The sequence below is a fragment of the Hakea prostrata genome, chromosome 4, assembly GCF_041222555.1.
Source record: "Hakea prostrata isolate BN-2017 chromosome 4, UWA_Hpros_2, whole genome shotgun sequence".
NCBI lineage: Eukaryota > Viridiplantae > Streptophyta > Magnoliopsida > Proteales > Proteaceae > Hakea > Hakea prostrata.
The window spans coordinates 25824135-25839661 of record NC_142603.1 but is presented as its reverse complement, the minus strand read 5'-3'; the positions used below and the strand labels follow the sequence as shown (position 1 = coordinate 25839661).

Genomic DNA, 15527 nt, shown 5'->3' with positions numbered 1-15527 from the left:
AAACCATATAAAAAGCTTTGAATTAAAACTTAGGAACACAACCCCATCACCATTGAAAAAGCACCAATGTATGACCCTTGTGGGTCTTAATGATAATGATGATGTCTCCAAGAAGGCCAAAATGGGGAATATTGTTTCAAACAGTGAAAGACATTTTCTATTTTCATTTTGATGGAAGGTAGGACTATAAGATTTATCAACAAATAGGACACTAGATATATGATGTGAGTTAATTAAGGGGTTTTCTTGATCGATGGAGAAGAATAATTGCATTGAACCAATCAACAATCCACTGCTAAAATTTGGTCCGTATAGAAACATGTCAAATTGGTTTTGAATCTGAGTCCAACATCTCATGCCTGTCCATTTGAAACTTCTACATAAAGGACTTGAAAAATGCAGTCAATGGTTGTCCCTCTCAAAAATGGAAAATTTGAGGCTTAAAGCTGAAGCTACTAGAAATGCAACAAACATATGATTTTGATGGAAAAGTGGCCAATTTGTCTCCTTTGAACCCCGCATTTGGTCCATCAAACAAAGACAGCTTAGTACTATATGTTTTTACTTGCTTTTATTGAAAGAGTTAATGAGAAAAAGAAAAATTAATATAGCTTGTAAGCAAAAGACTAGGTGGAAGGTCAAAATACTGAGGAATCAGATAAATATGTACTTCTGTATATTGGGGATAAAAATAAATTTTTCGAGGATATAGTAGTTGATAAAGTCATGAAAAATGTTATCTATCCACCCGGAAAGATGATATAATAATATTGTAGGTGTCAAAAGAATAGGTGATAGGTTAATATTCATCAAAACTGAGTCAGGAAAAGAGTTAAATCAATATAATTAGTGCTCACACATTAGAGCATTAGATGAAATTACTAAGAAACATTTTTAGGAACACATGGTAGATTTGTTGAAGAAACTAGTCAAAGGAATTATTAAAAGAAATCTGTATGGACATGTTGAAATAAATATTAGGGTATATGTAAAAGCTCATATAGATTTGGCGATGGCAAAGAGAAGGGACTCAAATTTTAGATTTTGTTTTGGGTTATGATTTATAATTGGCAAAAATACGTTTTGAGTTAGAGCCGAAGATTTGTAATCTTTAAAGTGGGCAAAATAGTATCCAATAGACTTCCTTTGACTGGTTGGCTAAAATGTTCAGATTATATAGTTATACCAGGGGGAAGTTCAACCACATAGATTACTGCTCGTGTTTACGTGTGATGAAATGCTGAAGTGTAGGACTTGTGAATCACTTTCCTAGGATAAAGTGGTGGTGGTGGTTAAAAGAGAAAACTTGAACAGATTAACCATTAGTGACATGGGGAAGGTGGTACCTAGGTCAAGACACTAATATAATGCTTGTTGATGACTACTTACATTTTAAAATGTAGCTAAAGAAGTTGGAAAGTCTAAAGAAAAAGGACATTCATCTAGGGAACATTGCGGTGGATGATGAAGTTATAGTAACCACTTTGGCTAAGAAATCTATTTTTGGAAATTGATATGGACTAGAGACCTCATGTGAGCTATAATGAGCTGTGGGAAAGTCAGAAAGCCCCCCTCCCATTCTCTCTTTCCCCTAGCCTGAGAGAAACAACCTGAAAAAGCTTGAAAGAACCAATCTTTTGGGCTGTTTTGAAGTTCTGTCTGGGATGAGAGCATAACAGATTCAAGCGACAACTCCAGATGATGTTATAGTAAAGCTCTGGAGGAGCCTAGGAATTAATGGAGTAGCCTGGCTAATGAAGTTTTTAGTAAGATAATGAGAACAAGAAATATGTCTGATTGAACGGAAGAGAGTATTGTTGTATTGATTTATAAAAAGGTTATCAGATCTATTACAACTATAGAGGAATACAACTTATGAGATATACTATGAAATTATTGGAGGGAGTTATTAGAATCTGCCTAATACAAAAACTAATACTTTGGAATCCAAATTGGTTTTAGGCCACAATTATCAATCACAGAAAATTTGATCAGGAGACTACTGAAAAGATTATGAGAATGTAAAAAAGATCTCCATATGTTTGTAATCTTTGTTTACTTGGAAAATCTTATCAGTGTCCCAGAATGTATTTTGGTGGTTCATGGGGAAGGAAAATGTTTTGAATTAAAATGTGTACATAATTAAAGGAAGAAATGATAGTGTAGTAATTGGTTTCAGAACTGTGGATGGTAACTTCCTAACAACAGCTCAATTACATCAAGGGTTAGCAATGACTCACATTTACCTTTTGGTGCTCATTATGGATGAGCTGACTAGAGAATTCAAGATCGTGTTCCTTGGTGTATGCATTTCTTTCGATGATATATGGTTGCTGCATAAATAAAAGCAAGCATAAACGCCATGTTGGTTATAAAGATCCACCTTGGATTAAAAGGATTTAAGATAAGTATAACAGGAGCAGAGTATGTGTCGAGTAACTTAGTACAATTATACAGAATGTGGCTACTACAAATTCATGGTGGGAATGCCACAAAAAAATTATGATTTTAGGTACTCGAGTTCGATCATAGATAAGGAAGGTGAAGTAGAGAATTATGTTACACAGAATTAGATCCAGGTGGATGAAGTCGATCAGTGTATGAAGAGTATTATGTGATCGACTAATTATTTTTAAAATCAAAAGAAAATTTTCAGGTTAATTTTGAACAATGGGTTATGGAGCTGAATGTTAGGCAGTGGTGGAACAAATAAATAAATGTTAGCATAACTGAAATGAGGATGTTGAGTTGGATTAGTAGTTAGAAAAGATAAAATAAGGAACGAATAAATCAAAGAACAATAAATTTGTTCTAGTCTAGGAGTTCACTGACAAATGATAAGTTGAGTTGCACAAATAGGTATGTTGGAGGATGTTGAGTGCTCCAACAAGGGGCACTGATATGATTTTAGAATGGAGGAACTAAAAGAGCCAGGAGCTTGTCTAAAATGACTGTAGATGTGGTGAGTAAAGGCACGTACAGTTGAGGCCTGGTAAGAAGTATGTATCTGAATAGATCTAGTTGGAAGAGGATTAATGTAGCCAAACCCCCCAGGTTAGGATAGCACTAACTTGAATTGTATTTCACTGGTCTAGAAACAGTTCTTGGGTTGATCTGCTATTTTATGTGCACTTTATCTCGTTGGGCCGTATGGTATACCCTGTAATCTTTGATAAAGAATAAACAGGATGTTAGATATTTATTTGAACTCTGCCGGGATAGGATAAAGGTACAAAGGGGCTTGTTCCTGTTAGCCTAATTGATTGATCTATCGAGAATGTATTCGCTTGTATTGTAAGGTCTAGTATCTGTCCATAAATTTTCAGGATACTTGGGACATTATGTGGTATTTATGAGCGAAGATTATTGCTTGGTGTGATTTATGAAAATGTGCTTTAATCTACTTAGTTGTGGAATCACTTCGAATTGTTGGCAGGTCTTTGGCATACTATGGGCTAACCATGGGCAGGTTAGGGTTTTGTGATTTTACCTACCCATGGTCTTACATCAGGCCTAGGTCTGGCCTAGTTAACTAGGCACCCTGAGGTGTCTAGATGCTCCCAGCCTAGACAAAGTATAATTAAATATTTGCTTACTCTTCCAGGAATATGCCTCAATGATTAGGCAACACTCTAGACATGGTTTCATGTGCAAAGCTTGATAATTTGGCTTCAAATAATGTATAATACATACTGACCTACAACCAAATTTCCAATTTAGTTGAGACAACTTATATTGGAGATGTCTGGCAAGTCATTCCTTTCTCTTGTGCTGTTACTTCCTAAATTTTATGCCATTTGTAGTTGCAGACATTATGGTCTACATTTTTAGTGCGAACTGGTTAACTGAAATTATTTGTGTTTTCATTCTAATGCCTCCCATAATGCCAGCTACTAATGTTGTTGCTTTGGAAATGAACTCGAAGAAATCCATCTACTGATTGATTTAAAGTTTTAATTTTTTTTTTTTTTTCTTTTGTATGTGCAGGCCGTATTGGAGATGCTATTTCCCAAATACCCAAGCCATTGTTTATGTTGTTGACTCCAGCGACACTGATAGGCTTGTAGTTGCCAAAGAGGAATTTCATGCGATTTTGGAGGTATTGGAATCGTCATTTTGTGGTTTTTGAACTAAAATATTTAGCCTGACCTATTTGTGGTGCAGTGATGCAGGATGGGATCTAAAATGCTCTGTTGGAGAAAATTTGGATTCTAATGTAATCATAGACCAAAATATAAGCAGAAAACAGATATCAAGTTAATGCAGAATGTCAGATCTGTATCCCTAACTTCCTAAGTTATGCTAACATATTATATTTCTTAAAATAACCTGTTAATCAGCAGCAGGAACTCCTAGAGTGTCATTTCAGAGAACTCTTGGTAGCAGATTAGCACTTAAAGTAGACGCCCAGTTGTTTCATACTTATTAATTATATGTATGTCGGGAGGTTTGTTACCATAATATAATGTTTGAATGAATTAATTCGATTTCAATTTAATTTATGATTGAGCATGGTGAAATGTCTTTGGGCTTATGGAATCAAGAACACTTATATGCTTAGTAGATTGAATTGGAAAAAAGTAGTGTCGGTGAAGATGCTGCTGGGGTGGATTTTGTCTCATGATATTGCTTGTTGGAAGGCAGTTTACCTGGTTTTGAAGCTCTCTTTGTTTCTTTCAATAGTAATGGTCTTTGAACTGTACAGATCTGCAAGATATTCTGTTTTTCTTTTCAACAAGTATCAATGTCCTGGTTGTCACATTTTGGTGTTATGTTCTTGATTTTCCAGTTAGTGGAAGTTGACTAATATTTTTAGCTCTACTTTGTTTTCCTGTTTATAGAAGTTTATTGATATTTTTTAGCTCTAATTTCTGCTCCAATTTTTATTTTGCATTGGTGAATATTTTGACAGGAAGAAGAGTTAAAAGGTGCTGTTGTCGTCATTTTTGCCAACAAGCAGGTTAGTTAAGTGCTTTTTTAGTCAATTATCCATGTGTCCGGAACGTATATGACATCCCAGCCATAATACAATTACTGCAAAGAATAAGAAATATACTGGAATTTCACTAATGTGCTTGGCCATGACTGATGGTGTTTAGCTTCTTGCATCTTGTTATCTTCTGAAGAAATTTGTTGGCCCATAAATTTTGATTTCTCTGGTCTTCCTAACTTCTAGTTTTGCTTTTACATAGGATCTCCCTGGTGCACTAGATGATGCTGCAGTGACAGAGGCCTTGGAGTTGCACAAGATTAAAAATCGTCAGTGGGCTATTTTTAAAACTTCTGCCATTAAGGGTGAAGGCCTCTTTGAGGGCATGGACTGGTAAGTTCTGTTATCTCTTACTCCTTGCATGCAGTGGTGCTGACTAATAAATTTCAACAAATTAAATTTCTTGTAGATGTGTTTTGTTTCGGTATTTCGACTTGGTGAAGATACCCGAAACTTGGTATTGGATCATACGAAATTTTGATGCCATATTTTGGTGGGTTTTAGTGTGTATATATATATATATATATATATATATATATATATATATATATATATATATATATATATATATATTGGGCTTGGTTTTCAGTGTAGAGCCTAATTTCAGGCTAATAAACAAATGTGAGTGCTATTTTTTCCTAAAATCTAACCTAAAGTGGTGTTCTTAATCAACACATGCTTGTCAGTATGTGGGCGAAATTAGAAGTATGGGACATGCATTTTCACAAATGTATATGGATATTATGTAAGAGAACACTAAATTTACAATTGTGGGAAAATATGGATGGATTAGTGCATGAAATTCGTCGAGAAGAAAAGATTATTATAGGGGGTGATCTAAATGGACATATTGGGAAAGATCAAAGAGGATATGAAAGTGTATATGGTGGATACAATTTTGGAGAGAGAAATGAGTAGGGGATCTCAATTTAGATTTTGCTATTGTTTTTGATTTATCTATCATAAATACTTCAAAAAGAGAGGTACATTTAGTTACCTTCAAAAGTGGATACCATAAAAGCCAAATAGATTTCTTCCTAACTAGAAGGTTTGATAGATTGTTGTGCAAGGATTGCAAATTGGTACAAAGGGAAAGCTTGACCGTACAACATAGACTAGTGGTCTAGGATATGTGCTCAACTCCACAAACTCATGAAAGGTGCGAGGTTAGCTCCTAGTATAAGATGGTGGAACTTAAAAGGTGATTGCTTGAACTCTTTCACTAATGAAGTAATAAAACAAGGAAAGTGGGAATTTGAGGGGGACACTAATATAATGTGGAATGAGATGGCTACGTGCATTAGGAAGGTGGCTAAAGAAGTTTTAGGTGAATCAAAAGAAAAACTCCATTCTTATAGGGAGACTTGGTGGTAGGATGGTGTGGTTTAAGTAGCCATTAAGAATAAGAAAGCTAGTTTTAAGACATGACAAAGGACTAAGGATGTAGAGGATCTATAAAGGTATAGGTTAGCTAGAAATCAAGCCAAGAGAACTGTGGGAAAAGAAGTTTGAAGATTTATATAATAAGCTATGTACAAGAAAGGGGAAAAATCTATTTATAAGATAGCTAAAAATAAGGGGCAAGAAGAGTAGAGATCCAAACCATGTGAGATTGTTAAAAGTAAAGATGTCAAACTATTGGTACGTGGTGAGGACAACAAAAAAAAAAAAAAAAAAAAAAAAAAAAAAAAAAAAAGAAAAGAAAGAAAGAAAGAAAGAAAGAAAAAAAAAGAAGAGATGGAAAACCTATTTCTTTAGTCTAATAAACAACATAATTCAGGTATCTATGATTCGGATGAGTACAACATTTGCCATATCCCCAATTTTTGAACATGTATACAGAGAATTTTAATGTCTGAAGTAAAAGAAGCTCTAAGGAGGATGCAAGTAGGCAAGACACAAGGTCGTGATGAAGTCCGAATAGAAGTATGGAAGAGCTTAGGAGCCTAAGGTCTAGCTTGGCTAACTATGTTGTTTAATAAGATTTTGAGCACAAGGAAAATTCCATATGAATGGAGGAAAAGTATCGTGGTTCCAATTAATAAAAATAATGGAGATATTTAAAGTTGTAATAACTATAGAGGCATCAAATTTGATGAGTCATACTATAAAGTTATGGGAGAGAGTAATTGAAGATCATCTAAGACAATTAATCACAATTACGAATAACTAATTTGACTTTATGCCGGGAAGATCTACAATGGGGGTTATTTACCTTATCAAGAGCCTTATGAAAAGGTATAGAGATTAGAGAGTATATGAAAGATCTTCATATGGTCTTTATTGACCTAGAAAAAGCTTATGATAGAGTCCCTAGAGTGTTATTTAGGTAATTACTAGAGAAAAGAAATGTTGCAAGTAATTATGTAGACATAGTCAAGGATATACATGATGGTTCAATGAATAGTGTAAAAACATTGGGGGGAGTCCGGGGACAAGGTGGTGAATTCCCAATTACAATCAGACTACATTAAGGATCAACTATAAGCATATTTGTTTGCTCTTGTAATGGATGAATTAACTTAAGACATTCAAAATGAGGTTCCTCGGTGTATGCTTCTTGCTGATGATATTGTGTTGATAGATGAAACACAAGTAGAGATTAATATCAAGTTAGAATCATGGAGAGAAAATTTGGAATCAAAAGGCTTTAAACTAAGTAGAATGAAAACGAAATATCTAGTTTGTAACTTTGGTCATGATTTGGTGGATGATGAGTTGATTTAACTTGATGAGGAGATTTCTTAAAGCAATTGTTTTAGGTACCTTGGCTCAATCATAAATAAAAAAAGGAGATATATAGGATTATGTTCCCCAAAGAGTTAAAATAGGGTGGATGAAGTGGAGAGGTGCGTCCGGTGTGATCGATGTATTCTTTTAAAGCTCAAAAGGAAAATTTATATGATCGTTGTATGACCAACTGTTATGTATGGTGCAGAGTGTTGGGCTATTAAGAAGCATCATAGATAAATTCAATGTAGTGGAAATAATGATGCTAAGATGGATGAGTGGCAAAACTAAGAAGGATAAGACAAGGAATCATTGTATTAGAGCTGATATAGGAGTAGCTTTGATAAGTGATAAGCTACACGAAAGTCGTTTGAGGTGACAGTGTCATGTTTAATAGAGGGTTGTAACTGCTCTTGTGCAGAGAAGTGATTTATCCAGATTGAAGGAATTAGAAGAGCTAGGGGCAGTCCTAAGATGACCTTAAGAGAGTGGTGAAAAAGGGTATGCATAGCTTAGGTCTTATATCTAATATGACTTCAAACTGAGCTGATTAGAAGGCAAGAGAATCCATGTAGCCAGCCCTATTTAGTTGGGACAAGGCTTCTTGTTGTCATTGTTGTTGTATGCAAGAGAACACTAAAGATTTCATTAAAATGCATCAACAATTACACCATAGTATACAACTAATATTATACAACTTATGTGATACAACCACCATATTACACGACTTATTATACGACTCCTTAAAAATTTCGAGATTTTAGCGAAATTTCCGAAGTTTTGGAATGTAGCCTGGCATTTTGTTTCTGCTGGGTCAAAATCTGCGAAGTAAAGTGAAATTTCGTTGAAGTTTACCATGCTTACGGTACAGAAAATGCATTCAATTTCCTTCTCTGTCTTGCTTGTCAGTTATACTAAATGGATAATGGCAATTCCATTAATATCTTTTGCCTTTCTATTTTAGAGAACGAAAAATTTTATTTGGGAAAAAACCAGAGTTAAAAGCATTAAATTCTCTTTAATAATTTAATTGGATTTGCTAGAAATCTAGATGGCGATATTATTTGCACGATTGCTTTGCTTGTACTCTATGGAAATGTTGGTTCTGTAAAAGTTTCGGAAACTAGATGTTGTTCTCATAGATTGTACGCATTTCCAAATGGGCGTACAAGGTGTATAATCATATGCTTAGTGTCTCTCTCTGATACTATGTAGGTCATTGCTATACTTTTTTGTTTTATTTCAATTGGCTAATCTGGTACAATGACACTTTGCTACTATTTGTTTATGTGTGTGTCTGATGTTGTTTACCTGCATGGAAATGCAAATTCAAGCTCCAACATTGAAAAAGATAAGTGGGACAAACTGGTAGACAAGTTATTGGGAGAATTCTTGATCTCTCAACACAAATAGTACCGATAAAGTATATTGACTTATGTTAACATAAATGAAAATAGGGAGGAGATAGAAAGGTTATTCAGAAGTTATGTGGTTCGAATTTCAAGTAACCTACATTGACAATAATGACTTGGGTTTCCTCATTCTAGTATCTACGGTACATCTTTATTTAAAGAAGACAGTCCCACTCTGGGCCTATCCTTTCCCCGAAGAGTTACACTGATCCTTGTGAGGGTGTACTTAATGCTGAGAGATTTCCTCTCATGGCTTAGAAATTTTTCTGGAAGCTTCTCTAAATATTTGTGATATCTTAACCAACAGAATGCGCACCTGAAAGAAAGATGCTTCGCTAATTGTATATTGCGATTGCTTTCTACAGTGGAATCTCCAATTTAATGGATACTTCATCTGTGACATAGCTATAGTCCCCTTCTTTTTTACAGTTGCCCACATTACCTCTTTGAAGGTTTAGCTTCTCTTGCCCACTTTAGAATCTACCAGCGTGCCTTTTAGCTTTCTTCACCAACAAAGTGAACAAGCCTTTTAGCTTTGATGATAGCAAAAATTGAATTATGAAATCATGTTACTACTGGTGTTTCTGTCTGGTCGGGAAACTTTGTCTGAAGCTATTGATCTTGCTTGCAGGCTGAGCAATACCCTCAAGTCTGGAGGTGGCTAACTTGATAGGAGAAGAATCAGCATAAATGTTTACTTTCCAGTTGAACACAATATAGAGAAGATAAAAAGTATCATCAGTTTGGTATGAATGTGACAGGAAGTTTTGAGGATTTGGATATATTTCATTTAGATTTTGCTTTTGGGTTGAGAATGGTTTCGACAAGCTCTTGTAAAATGGTACAGAAGGATGTATGCCAGGTCTCTCAGGTCTCTTGTTGAGATGGGTTTTGTCACATTTTCTCGTTCTCGTTATTCTCTTTCATTTTCAGCAGATAGAAAGGTCACTCAGGTCTCTGTCGAACAAGGATTTGTTGCTATGAAATTTCCTTTGTTTTTACATACTTGTGTGACCAACAGGTCGAGAAAAGATCTAATGTTTAGGATCATGTGATTTATTTGGTATTAGACTATTTATAATTGCCAGTCCGAATCGTTGGAATTGATATATCAACCACCTTTCAATTTGGTCTGCAATCGCTCCTGAAGTTTTCTGTGTTAGAACAAATCCTAAAGTATGATTCTTAACAGCATACAAACGAGGTAACCGATGAAGAAACCTGAGCTATTTCTTCTTGAGTTTGTACTAGTGCAAATGTTCTCTGAAAACCTAGATCATGAAAAGGAAATCAATGAAAGGTCTTTCATCACTTTTGATTTACAGGCTTTCAGAAGGGAACTTCACAAAGATCATGTCATTGACAAATACATTCCTCGTCTGAAAGAGGCTGGCGAGGATTTACTTATTGGTTGATGAATAATCATCTAAGGAATCAATGCAAGTTCTTTCACACTTCTGATTATGTATATTTTTGTTTATACAAGTAGTTAAACATTCCACCCGGTTGGACTCTTGGATTCGGTTCCTATATCATAATAGCAACGTTAGATTCGGTTGGGTTATTACAAAGAGAGTGGTACAACCACGAAGTAATGAACAATTAAGAAATGATAAATCCTACTCCTAAGGTTACCAAAAAAAAAAAAAAAAAAAAAAGGATAAATCCTACTCCTAAGATATAATAAATCTTACCTAAAATAAAAGGTTCGTAAGTTCGAAGGTAATCCTCTTATCTTCACCTGTTTATACGTGCTACGTCCATTTCCCTTCCACTAATGTGGATAAAAAAAAAAACCTAAGTTCTTAATTTACACATGATTAATGTCTCTAATCCGGCTTCAACTCATTTAAACCAGATTAATCCCGTCTGTCCCACCAACCTAAGCGGTATTGATAGAGTTAAAAATTTTTGATATTTTATATAAAATTTTCTTTCTTAGAAGATAAGAATGAAAAGAGTTTCCCTTTAGTAAAAGTTAAAGAAAAAACTTTGAAATAAATCGCATGAATTATTGTATGGTCCGCACGTTTTTATCTTCTTTTACATTATTGATGAATAAAAGCTGAATACCTTGTTATAGTGGAGCTTCCATTGGAGTTATACTGAAAATAAAGACAAAACTGCAACACTCAAATCTTACTATAAACGTGAATGAAAACTACAGTTAAGGTAAAGAGAAAATCACGTGAGAAATGTTTATGTTCAACGTGGAAAAGGCTAACGTTGATGATTCTAACGTATGAGGTCCAGCTATAAGAACCCTCCAAGCCCTCCAAAGTGTCACCAGTTGTCTTTTATTTTCTTGATCTTTTTTTTGGTGAAGTTATTTTCTTGATCTGAGACAACTTTTCAGCAAAAACTTCAAAATCAGCTGACATGGCTTCCTGTGGTGGTCTGCTCTCTATGCAGTTCTCTGTGGCCACTAATTCTCGTCGGCAGCACAAGCACAAGCACAAGGTTTTTCAGTCTTTTCCCTCTTCTTGTTGAGTCTAGTCTAATTTCCTGCAAATTTTAATCACTTCTTTGTTCAAAAAGTGTTGTCTCTAGTAAGCTGACTGTCTATTTCTATATGCATGGGTCCAGTTTTGCAGTGTGATGGGTAGTGGAGTGAACAGTAATTCACAAAGCATCAGTGAGAAGGAGAGGCAGCAAAAACACTCCCAGCAGGTTGGGAAGGCACTGAATTACTCGGGACACAAGCCTTCCACTCCTATCCTGGACACAACCAACTACCCAATTCACATGAAAAATCTTTCTGTCAAGGAACTTGAGTTGTTAGCAGATGAGCTCCGGGAAGAGATTGTGTACACTGTTTCGAAAACCGGTGGACACTTAAGCTCAAATCTTGGAGTGGTGGAACTCACTGTTTCGCTCCATCATGTATTCGATACCCCAGATGATAAGATCATATGGGATGTCGGGCATCAGGTATGTATAGTATTCTGTGTGCTTGAAGGAAATTAAGTAGATTTTACTTTGAAGAAAAAATTGTTAATGGGTGGAAGGAACTGGTTTCATGCAGGCATATCCGCATAAGATCCTGACTGGTCGGAGATCTAAAATGCATACAATCCGGCAGACTTGTGGACTTGCAGGGTTCCCTAAGAGGGATGAGAGTGTGTATGATGCTTTTGGGACTGGCCATAGCTCTACCAGTATCTCAGCTGCCTTAGGAATGGCTGTTGCTAGAGACTTACAAGGCAAGAATAATCATGTGATTTCTGTAATAGGAGATGGAGCCATGACTGCAGGACAGGCATTTGAAGCAATGAATAATGCTGGTTATCTTGATTCCAATCTCATCATCATCTTGAATGACAACAAACAAGTTTCTCTTCCAACTGCCACCGTCGATGGCCCTGCTAATCCCGTCGGAGCTCTGAGCAAAGCTTTAGCAAAGCTCCACTCAAGTAGAAAGTTCCGGCATCTTCGTGAAGCCGGAAAAGTAAGTCGCTAGCACTCATACTTTTTAGGGTAAACTTTTCTTTTTCAACAAAATTGGAGAGAGCTTTAATCTAATTAGTGTCTGGCTTTGTTTCAATCCATCCATGACAGAATCTTGCGAAACAAGTTGGAGAACAGGCATATGAAATTGCTGCAAAGATAGATTCATTTTCTAGGGATATATCCGGAGGCTCTTGGGCTTCCTTGTTTGAAGATCTGGGGCTCTATTATATTGGTCCTGTGGATGGCCACAGTGTGGAAGACCTTGTGGACATCTTAAAGAAAGTGAAAGCAACTCCAGCACCAGGTCCTGTGTTGATTCATGTCATGACCGAGAAAGGGAAAGGCTATGCTCCAGCAGAGGTTGCAACAGATAAGATGCATGGTATGTGCATGATATTTCAAGGCTAGCTTGCTTGCTGGATTTGTCTCTTGGTTTAGTTTTAATTTTTTGTTTGCTTTAGCTAAAACCCCTTTGGGATTCACAGGTGTGGTGAAATTTGATCCGAAATCCGGCAAACAATTGAAGCCCAAAGAGAAATCTCTTTCGTATACGCAGTACTTTGCACAGTCTCTAATTGCCGAAGCAGAAAAAGATGACAAGATTGTAGCAATCCATGCTGCAATGGGAGGGGGAACAGGTCTAAATCTTTTCCAGAAGCGCTTCCCTCATCGTTGTTTTGATGTTGGAATAGCTGAGCAACACGCAGTAACATATGCTGCCGGTTTGGCTGCTGAGGGTCTCAAACCCTTTTGTGCAATTTACTCTTCTTTTCTCCAGAGAGGTTATGACCAGGTGGTTCATGATGTCGATCTTCAGAAGCTTCCAGTTCGATTTGCAATAGACAGGGCTGGCCTTGTGGGTGCAGACGGTCCTACCCACTGCGGGGCCTTCGATACTACTTTCATGGCATGCTTACCCAACATGGTTGTAATGGCTCCTTCTGATGAAACAGAACTCATGAACATGGTTGCCACAGCTGCAGCCATTGACGACAGGCCTAGTTGCTTCAGATACCCCAGAGGAAATGGCATCGGTGCCATCCTTCCACCAAACAACAAGGGCACCCCAATGGAGGTACTTCCAGATTCAATTAACTTTCTTTCATCATTAATTAATCTCTCAATTAAGCCTGGGCTGACTTGTGAATGAAACCAGGTTGGCAAGGGAAGGGTCCTGAAGGAAGGGAATAAGGTGGCCATTTTGGGTTATGGAACAATAGTTCAGAATTGTATGGCAGCAGCAGAACTTCTTCAAGTGTTTGGCATCTCAGTGACCGTGGCAGATGCAAGGTTCTGTAAACCTCTTGATGGAGATCTGATCAAGAGGCTTGCTCAGGAGCATGAAGTTCTAATTCTCGCCGAAGAAGGATCCATAGGGGGTTTCTGCTCCCATGTTTCTCATTACATGATCATGAACGGACTCCTGGATGGAAATCTGAAGGTATTGCACATTCAGAAGCTACATTTAATTTCTCACTGTAGCACTGGACTAGTATATTTGTTAACCTAAACACATTACTATTTCTATATATGGATATAACACACTTAATTTTTTGTTTTGTAGATGAGAGTAATGACCCTTCCGGATAGATACATCGAGCATGGATCCCAGGCAGACCAGATGGAAGAGGCAGGTCTTACGTCGAAGCATATTGCAGCCACTGTCTTGTCATCTATAGGGGAAACGAATGGCACTCTACAACTGCTCAGCCTGTAACTTGTTCAAATATCTTTTTTGGTACAGATGATTAATTTATTCAATTCAGTAAAAACAAGGGCAGGGGAAAAGATAAACAAGGGTTTGTATCAGGGCTGCAAAATTTGCTAATTGTATATATTGATGTTATCTGATTAATATTAATGGAAATTAATTCATATAGTGAGTGTTCTTATTTGCACTGCTCCCAGTTCTCCTGATAATGGATACTTCCCTGCTGTAACTAGAATCCGGATCATCACTCCATCAGGTGATTATGTGAATAGAATGGAAATGGGTATGTTATGTTTATGTGTAGGTAATGATATGGTATGACTAAAGAACGAAAAGGACAGTGTCATAACCTAGTTATATTCAAGGGGTTAGATGTCAAAGAAATGTTTAGGTCATGTAGTCTCACCTCAAAATAGGACCCTATGAGGGAAGGAAGGAAAATCCAAACTCCTGTATGGACAATGAATCTCAACACCCCGTTGTGTGATGGTGATATGTTCCAATACATCGAGAGGACATATTCTTGTGATGGGATATGTTTGGTCTCTAGTTGAGATAGTGAAACCCCCATAAGGGTTGCAAAACTTTAACTATGAATACGTGAAGATCTTTGGGATTTCGAATCCCCAATGTTTTTCACTAACCGATATAGCTCTACACTTCAAAGCAAATTAAGGATGGTCTTCCTAGGTATGCCACTTCTTCACAAGACTATCGTCCTTTGCCGAAGCTTGGCATGCTTAGTTTGCTGAGCTATATGACATCTTTGGGCAGAATCAAACACAATCAACTAGAAGATATAGAACAATAAAATTAATGAAATAAGCATGGTTCATCTACATCCCAAAGAAAAGGAACTAGTTACTTATTATCACATAGTTCATAAGACAAATAAAGATGAAACAAAGAGAGAGAGAGAGAGAGAGAGAGAGAGAGAGAGATGTGGTCTTATTCTTGAGCAATGAGAGAGATGAGAGTTCTTTGAGGCTGGCTTCTCTTTTATGTATCCCGCACACAATGAATTCAGTCTCTTTACCCGTCAATTCGACTTTTATTCGTTCGGATTTTGGGAAAACTCAAAACTAGAAAGTTGTATATATTTTCAATATCGTTCTAAAGAATCTTGAATCACTGCAATCCGAGCTCCTAAGAGAGAGATATGCCCAAAATACTGAAGGTGGGTCTGTTTACACGATTTTCAGATTTATTACCAATTTTGTTCCTTAGACCTCCA

General features: G+C 36.5%; 2 protein-coding genes across 4 annotated transcripts in view; both read left to right on the top strand.

Annotated features, from left to right (window-relative positions):
• The window catches only part of ARF3 (ADP-ribosylation factor 3), a 37048-nt gene extending 26701 nt beyond the window's left edge, over nucleotides 1-10347 (top strand). For all 3 annotated transcript variants that reach the window (XM_089152779.1, XM_089152777.1, XM_089152778.1), the window contains exons 6-9: nucleotides 3988-4099; nucleotides 4913-4960; nucleotides 5193-5323; nucleotides 9764-10347. In XM_089152779.1, the coding sequence (XP_089008905.1) occupies nucleotides 3988-4099; nucleotides 4913-4960; nucleotides 5193-5323; nucleotides 9764-9797 (325 nt within the window). In that variant the 3' untranslated portion in view covers nucleotides 9798-10347. The remainder of the gene's footprint in view (nucleotides 1-3987; nucleotides 4100-4912; nucleotides 4961-5192; nucleotides 5324-9763) is intronic.
• A 1090-nt stretch (nucleotides 10348-11437) lies between these two features.
• On the top strand, nucleotides 11438-14448 carry LOC149018604 (putative 1-deoxy-D-xylulose-5-phosphate synthase 2, chloroplastic). Its single transcript, XM_089152776.1, has 7 exons — nucleotides 11438-11592; nucleotides 11719-12063; nucleotides 12158-12580; nucleotides 12691-12964; nucleotides 13068-13657; nucleotides 13739-14023; nucleotides 14147-14448. Exons 1-7 carry the CDS (start codon nucleotides 11512-11514, stop codon nucleotides 14297-14299), a joined length of 2151 nt encoding a protein of 716 aa, XP_089008902.1. The 5' UTR covers nucleotides 11438-11511; the 3' UTR covers nucleotides 14300-14448.
• The last annotated feature ends 1079 nt before the right edge of the window (nucleotides 14449-15527 follow it).

Bases quoted from the DNA above. Each gene is read 5' to 3' on its own strand.
- LOC149018604 (XM_089152776.1), top strand. From the start codon at position 11,512: ATGGCTTCCTGTGGTGGTCTGCTCTCTATGCAGTTCTCTGTGGCCACT. The intron at 12,965-13,067 runs GTATGTGCATGA...TGGGATTCACAG, and splicing joins TGCAACAGATAAGATGCATG to GTGTGGTGAAATTTGATCCG. The intron at 14,024-14,146 runs GTATTGCACATT...TTTGTTTTGTAG, and splicing joins TCCTGGATGGAAATCTGAAG to ATGAGAGTAATGACCCTTCC.